Genomic DNA, 13,398 nt, shown 5'->3' on the forward strand with positions numbered 1-13,398 from the left:
TCTCCAAAGAAGGTATATAAATGGCCAATAAGCACATGAAAAGATACTCAACATCATTAATCACTACGGAAATGCAAATTAAAACTACAGTGAAGTACCTACTCACACCCATTAGAATGGCTACTGTCCAAAAAAAACAAAATAGCAAGGGTTGATGAGGGTGTGGAGAAACTGGAACCCTTGTGCACTGTTGGTGAAAATGTGAAATGGTGCAGCTGCTATGGAAAATGATATGGTGATTCCTCAAAAACTTAACTATAGATTTACCACAAAATTGAGAGCAGTGTCTCAAGTAGATATTTGTATACCCATGTTCATAGCAGCATTATTCACAGTAGCCAAAAGGTGGAAGCAACCCAAGTGTCCATCAGTGGATGAATGGATAAGCAAAATTTGATATACTCGTACAGTGGAATGTTAGCCTTAAAAAGGAAGGAATTCTGACACCGTCTACAACATATGAACCTTGAGGACATTGTGCTACATGAAATAAACCAGTCATAAAAAGACAAATGGTGTATGATTCTACTTATGTGAAGTACAAGGAGTAGTCAGATTCATAGAGACAGAAAATAGAACAGTGGTTGCCAGGGGCTGGAGGGAGGGAAAGGGGGCATTAGTGTTTAATGGGTACAGAGTTTGAGTTGTGCAAGATGAAAAGAATTCTGAAGACTGATGGTGGTGATAGTTGCACAACAATGTTAATGTACTTAATACCACTGAACTGTACACTTAAAAATGGTTAAGGGGCTGGGTGCAGTGGCTTATGCCTATAATCCCAGCACTTTGGAAGGCTGAGGCAGGAGGATCACTTGATCTTAGGAGTTCAAGATCAGCATGGGCAACATGGCAAGACCCTGTCTCTTAAAAAAAAAAAAAAATTAATTAGCCAAGCTAATTAGCTAGGCATGATCACACCACTGCACTCTAACCTGGGCAGCAGAGTAAGACTCTGTCTTTAAAAAAAGAAAAAAATAATTAGGAAAAATATATTAGTGATTACTAATTAGTATTTACTTGTTTATAGGTAATTTCATTTTTTATAAAATCAGCATTTTTTAAAAAGTTCTTACTTAGTAGAGGTTAAACATTCTGGCTTACTTGGTATTTTACTATGGAATAAATATGAGATTTCTCTTTTATCTCAATAGTAATTAATTGGACTCACCATTGAAAACAAAGGCTCTGAATTTTTAAATGTCTGTGATTATAAAATTAAGCTAAGAATTAAAATGATTTGTGTGACAACTTCAGGCAGTAATGATCCTTTAAAAATCCAATAAAGTATTCTCATTTAGAGAGTAATTTAGAACTTTATTTCTGACCTAAAGTATGGTTAGACAAGGTAACCATGTGTTTCCACATTGATCAGGAAGGTATTCTTTTCTATTTGCCTTATGGTTTAATTTATAGTCAAATTTCATGCTGTCTAGTGATCTCACTGTGATGACATTCAGATTAAGTACACATTAGATAATAAAAGACTCATCTTTCCTCCTGGGGGTAATAGGATAATGGGGGACATAAGACATGTAGAGATAAATTATTATACAAATAGGCTGTGATTGGTCCAAAAAGGAATACTGAATAAGTATTACAGCCAATCACAGGACATACATTAGGGAGCTCAGAAAGATTTTCAAGTAAATCTAGCTCTTGGCTTACTTCCAGTTTTCGTAGTTTTTGCTTGATGTGGGAACAGATCATTCAAAGTTGTTTAATGGGAATCCTCATTGCTACATTCATTTTTCTCTAGACTATTGGAATAACTTCCTAAGGATCTTTCTACCGCCAGTTTCTCTTCACGGCAACCTAGATTCTACATTCCTTCTATATTCCCAACTTTACCAAAGGCTTTGATCACATCATTCCCCTTAATAGCTCATGCATTATTTAGAGGAGATCCCAGTTGGTAGCCTGCAAATACAGGCATTTATTAAATTTCATGGAGCTTGATAAATAAGAAAATACTAATAGACACATTTTTAGGAATTTTTGGAAGATAGAAAGCAGATGAGCTCAGAACTGTGGAGAAACAAGCCAGCCAGAATGCCTGCTATCACCTCTACAATGTATTTGTCCTGGAGAGTCCAGCCAATGTATAATAAGAAACAGAAATGGGACATGTAAATACTGGAAAGGCAGAGATACACTTGCACTACTTAGGATTGTCACTAAGAAAATCAAATGGAATTTTATTAGTCAAAAGTTTTTGATTGCCAACAAAAGAAACCAGCTCTATCTAATGTAAATAGAAAATAAATTATAAGGATATGAAGTCTCTTGTCATATTTACAGAATATTGGAGGACATGGTTGAGAAAATGTCCTGATGGGTATGAGCTGAGAAGAGAGACTCTCACTTTACTGTAGATGGTTTTGTGCAGAGTGTTTTACCCTAAGAAATAGATCCATATACTTATTTAAATTGTTTTAAAGAAAAATACAGGGACTGCTGATCCTGAAAAAGTTAAGGAGCATAAAAAATAATTCTGAAAGGCTGGGTGCGGTGGCTCACACCTGTAATCCCAGCACTTTGGGAGGCCGAGGCGGGCAGATCATGAGGTCAGGAGATCGAGACCATCCGGGCGAACACAGTGAAACCCCGTCTCTACTAAAAATACAAAAAACACTGGGCATGGTGGTGGGTGCCTGTAGTCCCAGCTACACAGGAGGCTAAGGCAGGAGAATGGCATGAATCCAGGGGGCAGAGCTTGCAGTGAGCCGAGATCACACCGCTGCACTCCAGCCTGGGCAACAGAGCAAGACTCCGTCTCAAAAAAAAAAAAAAAAAAATCTGAAAATTTGTCTCTGATTACCTTCACCTGACAGTTGCACTGATAGTTGCATTGATTTGATTAAAATTCAGAAACACAAGTTGGTGTCTCTTGTACATAAGCACCAAAACTAAAAAAAAATGCTTTTGTTGATTTTATTTTCAGTTTTGTGTTTCACATATTCAAGAATAAAGACATTCTCTACAATTATTTTTTTTTCTCTAGAGAAATGCTTACAAACAGTAGCCAGCAACTTACACTTTCTTTTTTTTTAAGCTATTTTTTAATTTTAATTTTGACATAATTTCAGACCCAAAGAAAATGTGCAGGAATAGGGCCAGGCAGACTGGCTCGCACCTATAATCCCAGCTACTCAAGAGGCTGAGACAGGAGAATCACTTGAGCCCGGGAGGCGAAGGTTGCAGTGAGCTGAGATTGCACCACTGTCCATCAGCCTGGGCAACAGAGCTAGAAGCTGGGGAAAAAAAAAAAAAAAACTTTAAAATTAGCCACACCTGTAGTTCTTTCGATTCCTGAGGCCAAGTAGGAGGATTGCTTGAGCCCAGGAGTTCAAAGTTACAGTGAGCTATTGATGGCAGCAGCAGCCCCATCTGGAGCAGCCACTGCTAAGACGCTCGCTGCAGCAGGAGAGACGTGGCCAGGGCTGCATGCTCTACAGAGCTGGTGTGGGCTGGGAACAGGCAGGAGCCCTGCCTCCTACTGAATTGGTAGGGTGGGAGCCACATGCTCCCTGGCACAGCTGCAGCTGCCCAGCCACCCACTCTGGACTGGGACGTCTCTGGGCTTTCAGGGGCCTGGGAACCCCCGCCCCTGCCAGCCCAGAAGTACCTGCTCCCACTCCCTGACCTCTCCCCACTCCCAGTGCCCGCTCAGGTGCAGAGCAAAGTTGTGGCAGAGCCTGGGCGCTGTCACAACCTGACCAGGGTGGTGCTGACACACCAGCCCCCTGCTGTCTCTGTCCCCTCCAGACTTTGGGTGCTGATGAGCATGGGAGGGAGGCATGGTGAGGGTGGCTGAGGGCAGCTTGGCCCAAGCCTGCAGGTGCCCCTCAGCACAAAGAGCCTGGGCACCATGGATGGCATGTTGATGGCCAGAGGCAGGTTTCTAGGCAGAAAGGGCCAGGGCCCTGATGAAACCCCACCTTCAAGCCAGGAACAGCCTGAAGTGTGGGGACTGGGCTGCCAGTTCCAGGTGAAGTCCATGGCCCAGAGTGAAGACTTCGTTGATGAAGGTTTGGCCAATTGGATGGTGCTTTTTCCAGGCCCACCGGGAAAAACCTTTCTGAGCACATAAAAACCCTGAACTCAGCCAGACTCATGCCAGCATTGGGACTACCAGCTGCAGGAAGGAGTTACCCACTTCAGGTCTCCTCAATGTTGAGACAGCCTGCCTGTGAAAAGGAGCTACCCACTGTGCGTCTCTTCTCTGCTGAGAGCTGGACACTCATGGGGATGACCTGCCTGCAGAAAGGAGCTACCCCAGGTCTCCTGAGAGCTGTTCTATGACTCAGTGAAGCTCCTCTCTGACTTGCTCATCCTCCGGTTGGCCACATACCTCATTCTTCCTGGACATGGGACAAGAACTTGTGAACACCTAATGGTGGGACTTAAAGAGCTGTAACACAAACAGAGCTGAAACACGCCCCCTGCTCACTACATTACAAGTGACAAGGAGAGAAAAGCTGCAGCCCTTCGGGGAGGCCAGACCTAGGGGCTCCCCAAGCCAGGGCTGTGACACCCTCTTTGGGGCCCTGTGGTTCCTGGTGTCTCCAAGCTTCCAGGAACCACCACGTTCCTCGGTTCCCACAGTGGTACACCTGGTCATCTGCAGCCTTGCATGGAGCCAACGCCTGTGCTGGTGCATGGGTTTGCCTGCCCCACTGCAGTCAGCACACCTGGCTGTGCACAGTGGCTGGACCCTGCGTTCACTCACACACCCCTTGCCACTGTGTGCCTGGCTGGCCCTTGGCAGACGTGGGATCTAGGCCAGTAGTGTGAGCTAAGTGCAGCCTGCCAGGCCAAGCGGGCAGAATGAGCCCAGTGGGCCTGAGCCAAACTCAGGCAAGGACACTACCAACCACAGAGGTTTCCAGCTGGAAAAGCGACACCCCAAGGATCCCATGACACTATGATTGTGCTGTTGTACTCCAGCCTGGGCAACAGAGCAAGTCCCTGTCTCTAAAATAAAAAAGGTAGAGACTAAAATTAAAAAAAGAAAGAAAATTTGCAGAAATAATATAAAGAAGTCCCATGTAACTTCCACCCAAATTCCTCAAATGTACATTTGCTTTATCATTATATATATATTTAAATATTGAAATTATATATGTATATTTATATACATTTTTTCTCTGACCCATTTGAGTAAGTTGCAGCCACAATGTCCCTTTACCCTTGAATACCTAGGTTGTACATTTTTTAAATATAAAAACATTATCTTGGAAAATAATAAAAATTAAAAAGTTAACACTTATGACAATACTGTTAGCTAACCCCGAGATGTTATTCAAATGTCACTCATTTTCTGAGCGCTGCCCTTTATTAGGAAAAGAAAATCCCAAATCATGAGCCACATTTGGTTGTCAAATCTCTTTAGTCTTTTTTAATCTGAAACAGTTCCTCAGTGTGTTCTTGTCTTTCATTACCTTGATGAATACAAGCCAATTATTTTGTAGAATGTCTTACCATTTGTTTATCTGATGTTTCCTCATAATTACAGTCAGAGTTTTTCACAGGCCTACCCCAGAAATGATGTTGTGGTGTTTTCAGTGGATTATGTAGGAGGTATGAGATGTTTATGTAACCCATTACTAATGATACTAATTTCTTCCAGGAAGTTATGATTTTTTTTCCTTTAATTAGCTTCTGTTAAGGAGATATTTAGGGCTATATAAATATCCTTTTACTCCTTAGATTTTTACTACCTCACTTGCTCTAATATTCATTGATGATTCTTGCTTGAATCACATATTACTCTGCTGGTTGCCACATACTGATTTCTTCATTTCATCATCTCTTCATATGGGGACTATATGAAGTGCCTATGTTCCCATCTTTCCTATTATTCCCTTACTTTCTGGTTCACCAAGTTGTTCCAGGTTCATCTGTACTGTTCCTGCTCCAAAGTTTGATTCAGGAGTTTTGCCAGGAAGCTCTGGCTCTTTCTAGTAGGGATTGGTTTATAGACACCAACATCTCAGTGCTACATGTGCTCAGTTACTACTAATCCTCTCAGTGGCCAGAGCCAGGAAACATATATCTTTATATCTGTATATATTAAAAACCATGGCCAGGCGCGATGGCTCACGCCTGTAATCCCAACACTTTGGGAGGCCAAGGTGAGTGGATTACGAGGTCAGGAGTTCAAGACCAGTCTGGCCAATATGGTGAAGCCCCGTCTCTACTAATAATACAAAAATTAGCCGGGCATGGTGGTGCCCACCTGTAGTCCCAGCTACTCAGGAGGCTGAGGCAGAAGAATCACTCCAACCTGGGAGGCGGAGGTTGCAGTGAGCTGAGATCATGCCACTGCACTCCAGCCTGGGTGACACAGTGAGACTCCGTCTCAAAAAATAATAATAAAAACAAAAACCATGTTGAGAGTCTTTGTTTTTACTTCAGTTTTTAGAAACAAAACACAAATATTGTTAAGCTAGACCAGTTGATTTTTATACATTAAATGTAAGAATTCCAAAAATCAATTCATGAATCTATAAGATCATATTTTAATCTATGTTGCAAAACATTTGGGCCCCAAACCAAACATAGTGTGTCATTTGATAATTCATATGTCAATAAATCGTGCTTTCTCTTACATGATTTAAAGTAAGTTGAACAATATTTATTACTTAATAAGTGTGGAAAAGTTGGAAAATTGTAATGCCATATCCAATAGTAGTGATATAAATTAAGATATATTTACCTGCTTAATCACATGCCATGCAGAAGTGACAAAATGTTTACCAGTATTCTTAAAGAGGGTATAGGAAGGATTATTAATTGCTATGCAAAGTCAGTGAATTTAAAAAAAAAAAAAAAAAAAAAAAAACATTGAACGCTTTCACCTAGAGGATAAACTTACAATTCCCTTTCTCAGTGTGTAAGACCCTTCATGGTCTGACCCCACTTTACCCGTAGTCCCTCTCCAGTCTCTTATGCCCTTCTCTCCCTCTAAGCATCCTGTCATCTGGGCATACTGGCTCATCTCATAGATCTTTGTGCACTATTATGATTGACATGCCATTCTCTCTCACCTACCTGGAAAGATCTGATACATCTTTTGGGTTCCAGATCACATACTACCTGTTCTACAGAATCTTCCAGGAATAATTTCTTCTATTCTAATTGCTTATCTCTATATTCCTTATTAAATGTGTCTTCCTTTAAAACAAGGACTTTATCTTCCTTGTAATTCCAGCACAGCACAATGTCAGGCATTCAGGATAAATGTTTAATAGATGCATAATGATTTGTCATTTTCAATATTCTAAACTTGATAATTTTTTAAATGCTTTAGATCACAACATCTAAAACATATAAAGTGACTATTAAGGAACCTAGTGCTCCCTTCAGCAGTACATATACTAAAAATGGAATGAGGCCAGGTATAGTGGCTCATGCCTTTAATGCCAGCACTTTGGGATGCCAATGCGGGAAGATCACTTGAGTCCAGGAGTTCAAGACCAGTTTGGGCAACATAGCAAGACCTCATCTCTACAAATAATAATTTTAAAAAATTAGGTGGGCATGGTAGCACATGCTTATAGCCCCAGCTACTAGAGAGGCTAAGGCTAGAGGATCACTTGAGCCCAGGAGGTCGAGACTGCGGTGAGCCATGATCACACCAATCTATTCCAGCCTGGGCAACATAGTTAGACCCCATCTCAAAAAAATTGGAACAATACAGAGAAGATTAGCACAGCCAATTAAAAAAAATTTTTTTAAGAAAAAATGGTGGCTCATGCCTATAATCCTAGCATTTTGGCGGGCTGAGGCAGGAGAATCCCTTGAGCACAGAAGTTTGGGGCCAGCCTGGGCACCAAAGTGAGACCTAGTCTGTACAAAAAAATAAGAAGAAGAAAGGGAACCTCTGGTTTTCCTGGAGTTTTCTCTTGCATAGTAATGCCTAGGGCCCACTCCCCACCACTTTGTTTTGGAATCTGAAATGTTCCCCTCAGCCCAGAGTCACTACCATTCTGTCCCTGCCCCCTCACCACCCACTCCTGCAGCAGCTTGTCAGCCTCCCAGGACTCCATCCAGGTCACTCATTTCTCTGGACTTCCCTTGGGTAGCCAGTGACCCTGAGCACTAACAAGCACCCTTGTGTCATGATTATAGCACCAAGTGAGAGACGGTTTCTACAGAGGTGGTGCTGCTCTCTAGAAGGCCACACAGGCTTTCAGCTGTTTGCTGAAAGCTATCTTCTAATCCTTAAAGATTTTTTTTTTTTTTTTTTTAATTTTTGGACAGAGTCTCACTCTGTCACCCAAGCTCTGGAGTGCAGTGGCGTGATCTCAGCTCACTGCAACCTCCGCCTCCCGGTTCAAGCGATTCTTCTGCCTCAGCCTCCTAAGTAGCTGGGATTACAGGTGCACACCAACACGCCCGGCTAATTTTTTGTATTTTTTAGTAGATATGGGGTTTCAGCACGTTGGCCAGGCTGGTCTCGAACTCCTGACCTCATGATCCGCCCACCTCAGCCTCCCAAAGTTCTGGGATCACAGACTTGAGCCACCACACCCGGCCAAAGCATTTTTGATATTTAGTTCTTGTAAGACTATTGAGGTAAACATTCTAAGAAATACAGGTTTAGAGAACATCTTTCTGCTGAGCTTATTATAGAGTTGATATAGTTGAGACGAGACTGAAACTGGACATTTGGTTGGGTGGAAAGGAATGGAGGTGTCACTGAGCACCAGGGTAGTGAAGAGGCCCTCCTGGAAGGAGGGTGTGGCAAAATGACTAGATTGGTAAGGTCTGACCAGTCAGAGGGACTAGGTTACAGGGATGAGGGAATAAGCATTGGGAGCTCAGGGTAGTAGTATCCAAGACTAAAAAGGCAGAAACTGGAGTCCACCCAGCTAGAATCCACAAAGTAATCTTTTCATATTCCTTCATAGGACCCATTGCCTCTTAATTGTCACTAGTCTCATCAGATATGTCTGTTGAGTTTGACTTTTACACCTTTTTAGCTCTATTATAATATTTGGTCACTTATTCCATAATTAGTTCTACCCTCCCATATGTGTATGACTGACATCAGTGAAGATCTAGTATAGCTTACTGAAGGTTGTAATAAACACACTTTGAAGTATTTTTAATTAAAAAAAATTATATCTAGAAATCTAGTGACAGGTTTGATATAATTAAAATTTAATTTTTTAATATGCAAAGGAAGTTGCATAGAATATGATTTGACAGGTGTTGGCAGTTCTCCAAGCAACTTATTTTAAAAGTAGGTATTTCTGAAAAAGAATAGGTAGAAGTAAAGGTTTGATTGAAAACTCGGTTTAACACTGGGGCTGCTTTAAGATAATGTATGTGTCCTTTTTTTTTTTAGTACAATTTTTTTTAACTTTTAGGTTCTTTTTTTTAATGTGTAGGTTTGTTATATAAATAAACTCTCACCACAGGGGTTTGTTGTACAGTTCATTTTGTTACCTAGGTACTAAGCCTAGTACCCTATAGTTGTTTTTACTGATCCTCTCTTCTATCCTCTACCTTCAAGTGGGCCCCAGTGTCTGTTGTTCCCGTCTTTGTGTCCATGTGGTCTCATCATTTAGCTCCTGTTTATAAGTGAGAACATGCAGTATTTGGTTTTCTGTTCCTGTGTTAGTTTGCTAAGGATGATAGCCTCCGGCTTCATCCATGTTCCCATGAAATACAAGAACTCATTCTTTTTTATGGCTGCATAGTATTCCATCGTATATATATACCACATTTTCTTTATCCAATCTATTGATTAGGTTGATTCCAAGTCTTTGCTATTGTGAATATGCAAGTGCATACATGTGTCTTTTAATAGTAGAAATACTTATATTATGGTTAGTATTATAAAGAGTCTGTGTGTATATATATATATATATATATACATATATATATCTCCCTCTCTCTCTTTTCCTTCTAGATCCTGGTTAGATAACAATGGGAAAAGTGCTGTTAAAAAGCTAAAGAACAGTTTGCCACTTAGAAAAGAACTAGATCGTTTAAAAGATGAACTGTCTCATCAATTGCAACTGTCAGATATCAGGTAATAAAGAAGAGAGAACCTAATTTAGAAATTAAAATGAATATGAATTACCAACTGATAAGCTTTTCAGCAGCTAAATATTTGCATCTTTAACTTTTGCTCTGATAGCTGAGTACTCTTCAATTATCTTTATGAACATCATGAAATGTTCATCTGTGTAAGAAAACTCTTAGTAATTTCTTATTTTAAATATTGAAGTAAGGCTGTGCACAGTGGCTCTTGCCTGTAATCCGAGCACTTTGGGAGGCCAAGGTGGGAGGATCACTTGAGCCCAGGAGTTCAAGACTAGCCTGGGCAACAGGCTAATAGACCCTATCTCTACAAAACTTAAAAAAAAAATTAGCTAGGCACGGTGGCCTGCACCTGTAGTCTCAGCTACTTGGAAGGATGAGGCAAGAGGATCACTTAAGCCCAGGAGCTTGAGGCTGCAGTGAGCTATAATTGCATCACTGCCTTGCAGCCTAGGTGATAGAGCAAGACTTCGTCTCAATTTATATATATGTTACTTCTTTCTTCTATATATAGATAAAGAAGTAAGGCTTAAGTACTGACATTTTTGGCATAATAAACTTTTTTACATAATAAGTTTGTAGGAAAAATACCCTATTCCATATACACAAAATATATAAAAAATAATTATGCCCCCATCTTATAAGATATTTAAGGCCAGGCACAGTGACTCATACTTCCAGCACTTTGGGAGGTCAAGGCAGGAGAATCACTTGAGGCCAGGAGTTTGAGACCAACCTGGGCAACATAGCGAGACCCCATCTCTAAATAATAATAAGTGTTTTAAAAGATTAGTATTTGAGTTTAAAAAGAGGAGGGGAGGGAGAAAATGGATGTTGTATTCTTGGTTCTATATTATATCGCGGAACTTTTTAAGTAAGTTTTCATAAACTTGAAAATTGCAGTTATATAAAGATCCATGCTGAAATTTATTGCGGAATAGATTTAACAGTTCTTAAAACTCTAAGGAAGGGAAAAGGAGGAGTCAGGTCATTCAGTCATTGGACTTCCCATCACTAGAACTCAGAAAAATCGTCATCTAGTCTTCATGTTTAAACATCTTTGTTACTTTTTGCTATAGCCTGTTTTGTTGTTTTCAATTCTCATTATTAGGACTTTTTTTTCTTATATTAAAACAAATGACTATTTGGGTACCATAAAAACACCTTTTTTCCTGTGTTTACAGAGTACAGATAGTATTTACATGTTCTGTTCTTGTATAATCAAATCATCATAAGATAATTCAGAATTTCAAAAGCATTCTTTTAGACTTCCATGTGTGAAATGTTTGAATGTATGCATATATCTGTTATTTTATCATCACACTAATCATTTTCAGATTAAACTTTATTATAGGGGGTTCTTCCCATTCCATAGTCTATTAGCATAAACTTTTCTAACTAAAAATAGTAAGATCATTTTTAAAAGTTTATAAGGTAAATAAATTAATGTGCATGCAAATAACTTTTTCTAATAGAAATTTTAAAAGATCTGTCAAAGCAGACTGAGGAAAATGAAAGGATTTCTTAAACAAAAAAAAAGAAATAAATATTATTTTACAGTATTATGGAGAAATTTCTCAGCTTTAATTTATATTATGGTAAATGTCAATAGATATAACCTGGCCGGGTACGGTGGCTCACGCCTGTAATCCCAGCACTTTGGGATTAGCCAGCCAAGGCAGGCAGATGACGAGGTCAGGAGTTCGAGACCAGCCTGACCAACATGGTGAAACCCCGTCTCTACTAAAAATACAAAAATTAGCCAGGCCTGATGGTGCATGCCTGTAATCCCAGCTACTCAGGCGGCTGAGGCAGGAGAATTGCTTGAACCCAGAAGATGGAGGTTGCGGTGAACCAAGAGCACACCACTGCACTGCAGCCTGGGCGACACAGCAAGACTCTGTCTCAAAAAAAAAAAATATATATATAGATATATATATATATCTATATATATATATCCCCCACATAAGCTAAAGCTCTTTGGAGTTTTCAATTTTTAAGAATATAAAAGGGTCCCTGAGACCATAACATTTGAGGACTATGGGCATGAGGGCTTCTTTACTTGCTAAAAAAAGTTAGCCAAAACTCCAGCAAACAGAAACATTAACTAATGACATTGTTTTTCATTCTAAACAGCCTATATAGAACACCATTTTTAACGAAAACAGCATTTACTACCTTTGTCACTTAAATTTTTTAATGTCAAATAATCAAAAATTAATATTCTTTTTTTTTTTTTTTTGAGACGGAGTCTTTGCTCTGTCACCCAGGCTGGGGTGCAGTGGCGCGAACTCGGCTCACTACAAGCTCCGCCTCCTGGGTTCACGCCATTCTCCAACCTCAGCTTCCCGAGTAGCTGGGACTACAGGCGCCCGCCACCTCGCCCGGCTAGTTTTTTTTGTACTTTTTAGTAGAGACGGGGTTTCACCGTGCTAGCCAGGATGGTCTCGATCTCCTGACCTTGTGATCCGCCTGTCTCGGCCTCCCAAAGTGCTGGGACCACAGGCGTGAGCCACCGCGCCCGGCCCAAAAATTAATATTCTTTGAAATTATATTTTACTTTTTAAATTGTAGTTTAAAGAAAAAAACAATTTTTTAAACAAGTTTTCATTTTATCGGAAATGACATTCATCAGAATCAGTATTAGGATAAAAGAAGAACCTGTGTTTCTTAAGAGCCTGTTTTGAATGCCTGGACTCCTTCACACACATTACCTCATTTGATGTCTACTACCTGTATAGCAGGAAACATCCTCACTTTGCATGCATGCAAGTGAAAACCTTAGGAAGGCTAAAAGCAGCTTGTTCAAGGTCACAGAGCCAGTAAACCACAGAATTAGAACTCCAAGGTGGGTTTTCTGAAGACCAGTGCTCTTCACAGTTACACAGCAGGGCCTCTGACATCGTGTCAATGTCAGGTTCCATGTGTCACTGGGGTTTAATATTAATTGATGAAATTTATGAAATGAGCAGATATACATGATTTCATCAAAATCACTTTCTCTAGAATGAGATAAAAAGAACCTGAGGTCAGGTACGGTGGCTCACGCCTGTAATCCCAACACTCTGGGAGGCCGAGGCTGGTGGATCACTTGAGCCCAGGTGTTCAAGACCAGCCTGAGCAACATGGTGAAACCCTGTCTCTACAAAAAAAATTTTTGAAGTAGCCAGCCGTGGTGGCACATGCCTTTAGTCCCAGCTACTCATGAGGCTGAGGTAGGAGGATCTCTTGAGCAGAGGAGGTCAAGGCTGCAGTGAGCCATGACTGCACCACTGCACTCCCGCCTGGGCAACCGAGTGAGACCCTATTTCAAAAACAGAAAAGAGAACCTGATAAGCCTAA

General features: G+C 40.5%; 1 protein-coding gene across 32 annotated transcripts in view; it reads left to right on the plus strand.

The window, feature by feature from the left end:
• Window positions 1–13,398, plus strand: part of TCAIM (T cell activation inhibitor, mitochondrial) — an 82,817-nt gene that overhangs the window by 44,162 nt on the left and 25,257 nt on the right. For 24 of the 32 annotated variants that reach the window (XM_005546827.5, XM_065540466.2, XM_074031860.1 and 21 more), the window contains one exon: window positions 9,923–10,045. The exons of the other annotated variants lie outside the window; for them this stretch is intronic. In XM_005546827.5, the coding sequence (XP_005546884.1) occupies window positions 9,923–10,045 (123 nt within the window). The remainder of the gene's footprint in view (window positions 1–9,922; window positions 10,046–13,398) is intronic. 32 annotated transcript variants of the gene reach the window in all.

Source organism: Macaca fascicularis, chromosome 2 (genome assembly GCF_037993035.2).
Source record: "Macaca fascicularis isolate 582-1 chromosome 2, T2T-MFA8v1.1".
Taxonomy (NCBI): Eukaryota; Metazoa; Chordata; class Mammalia; order Primates; family Cercopithecidae; genus Macaca; species Macaca fascicularis.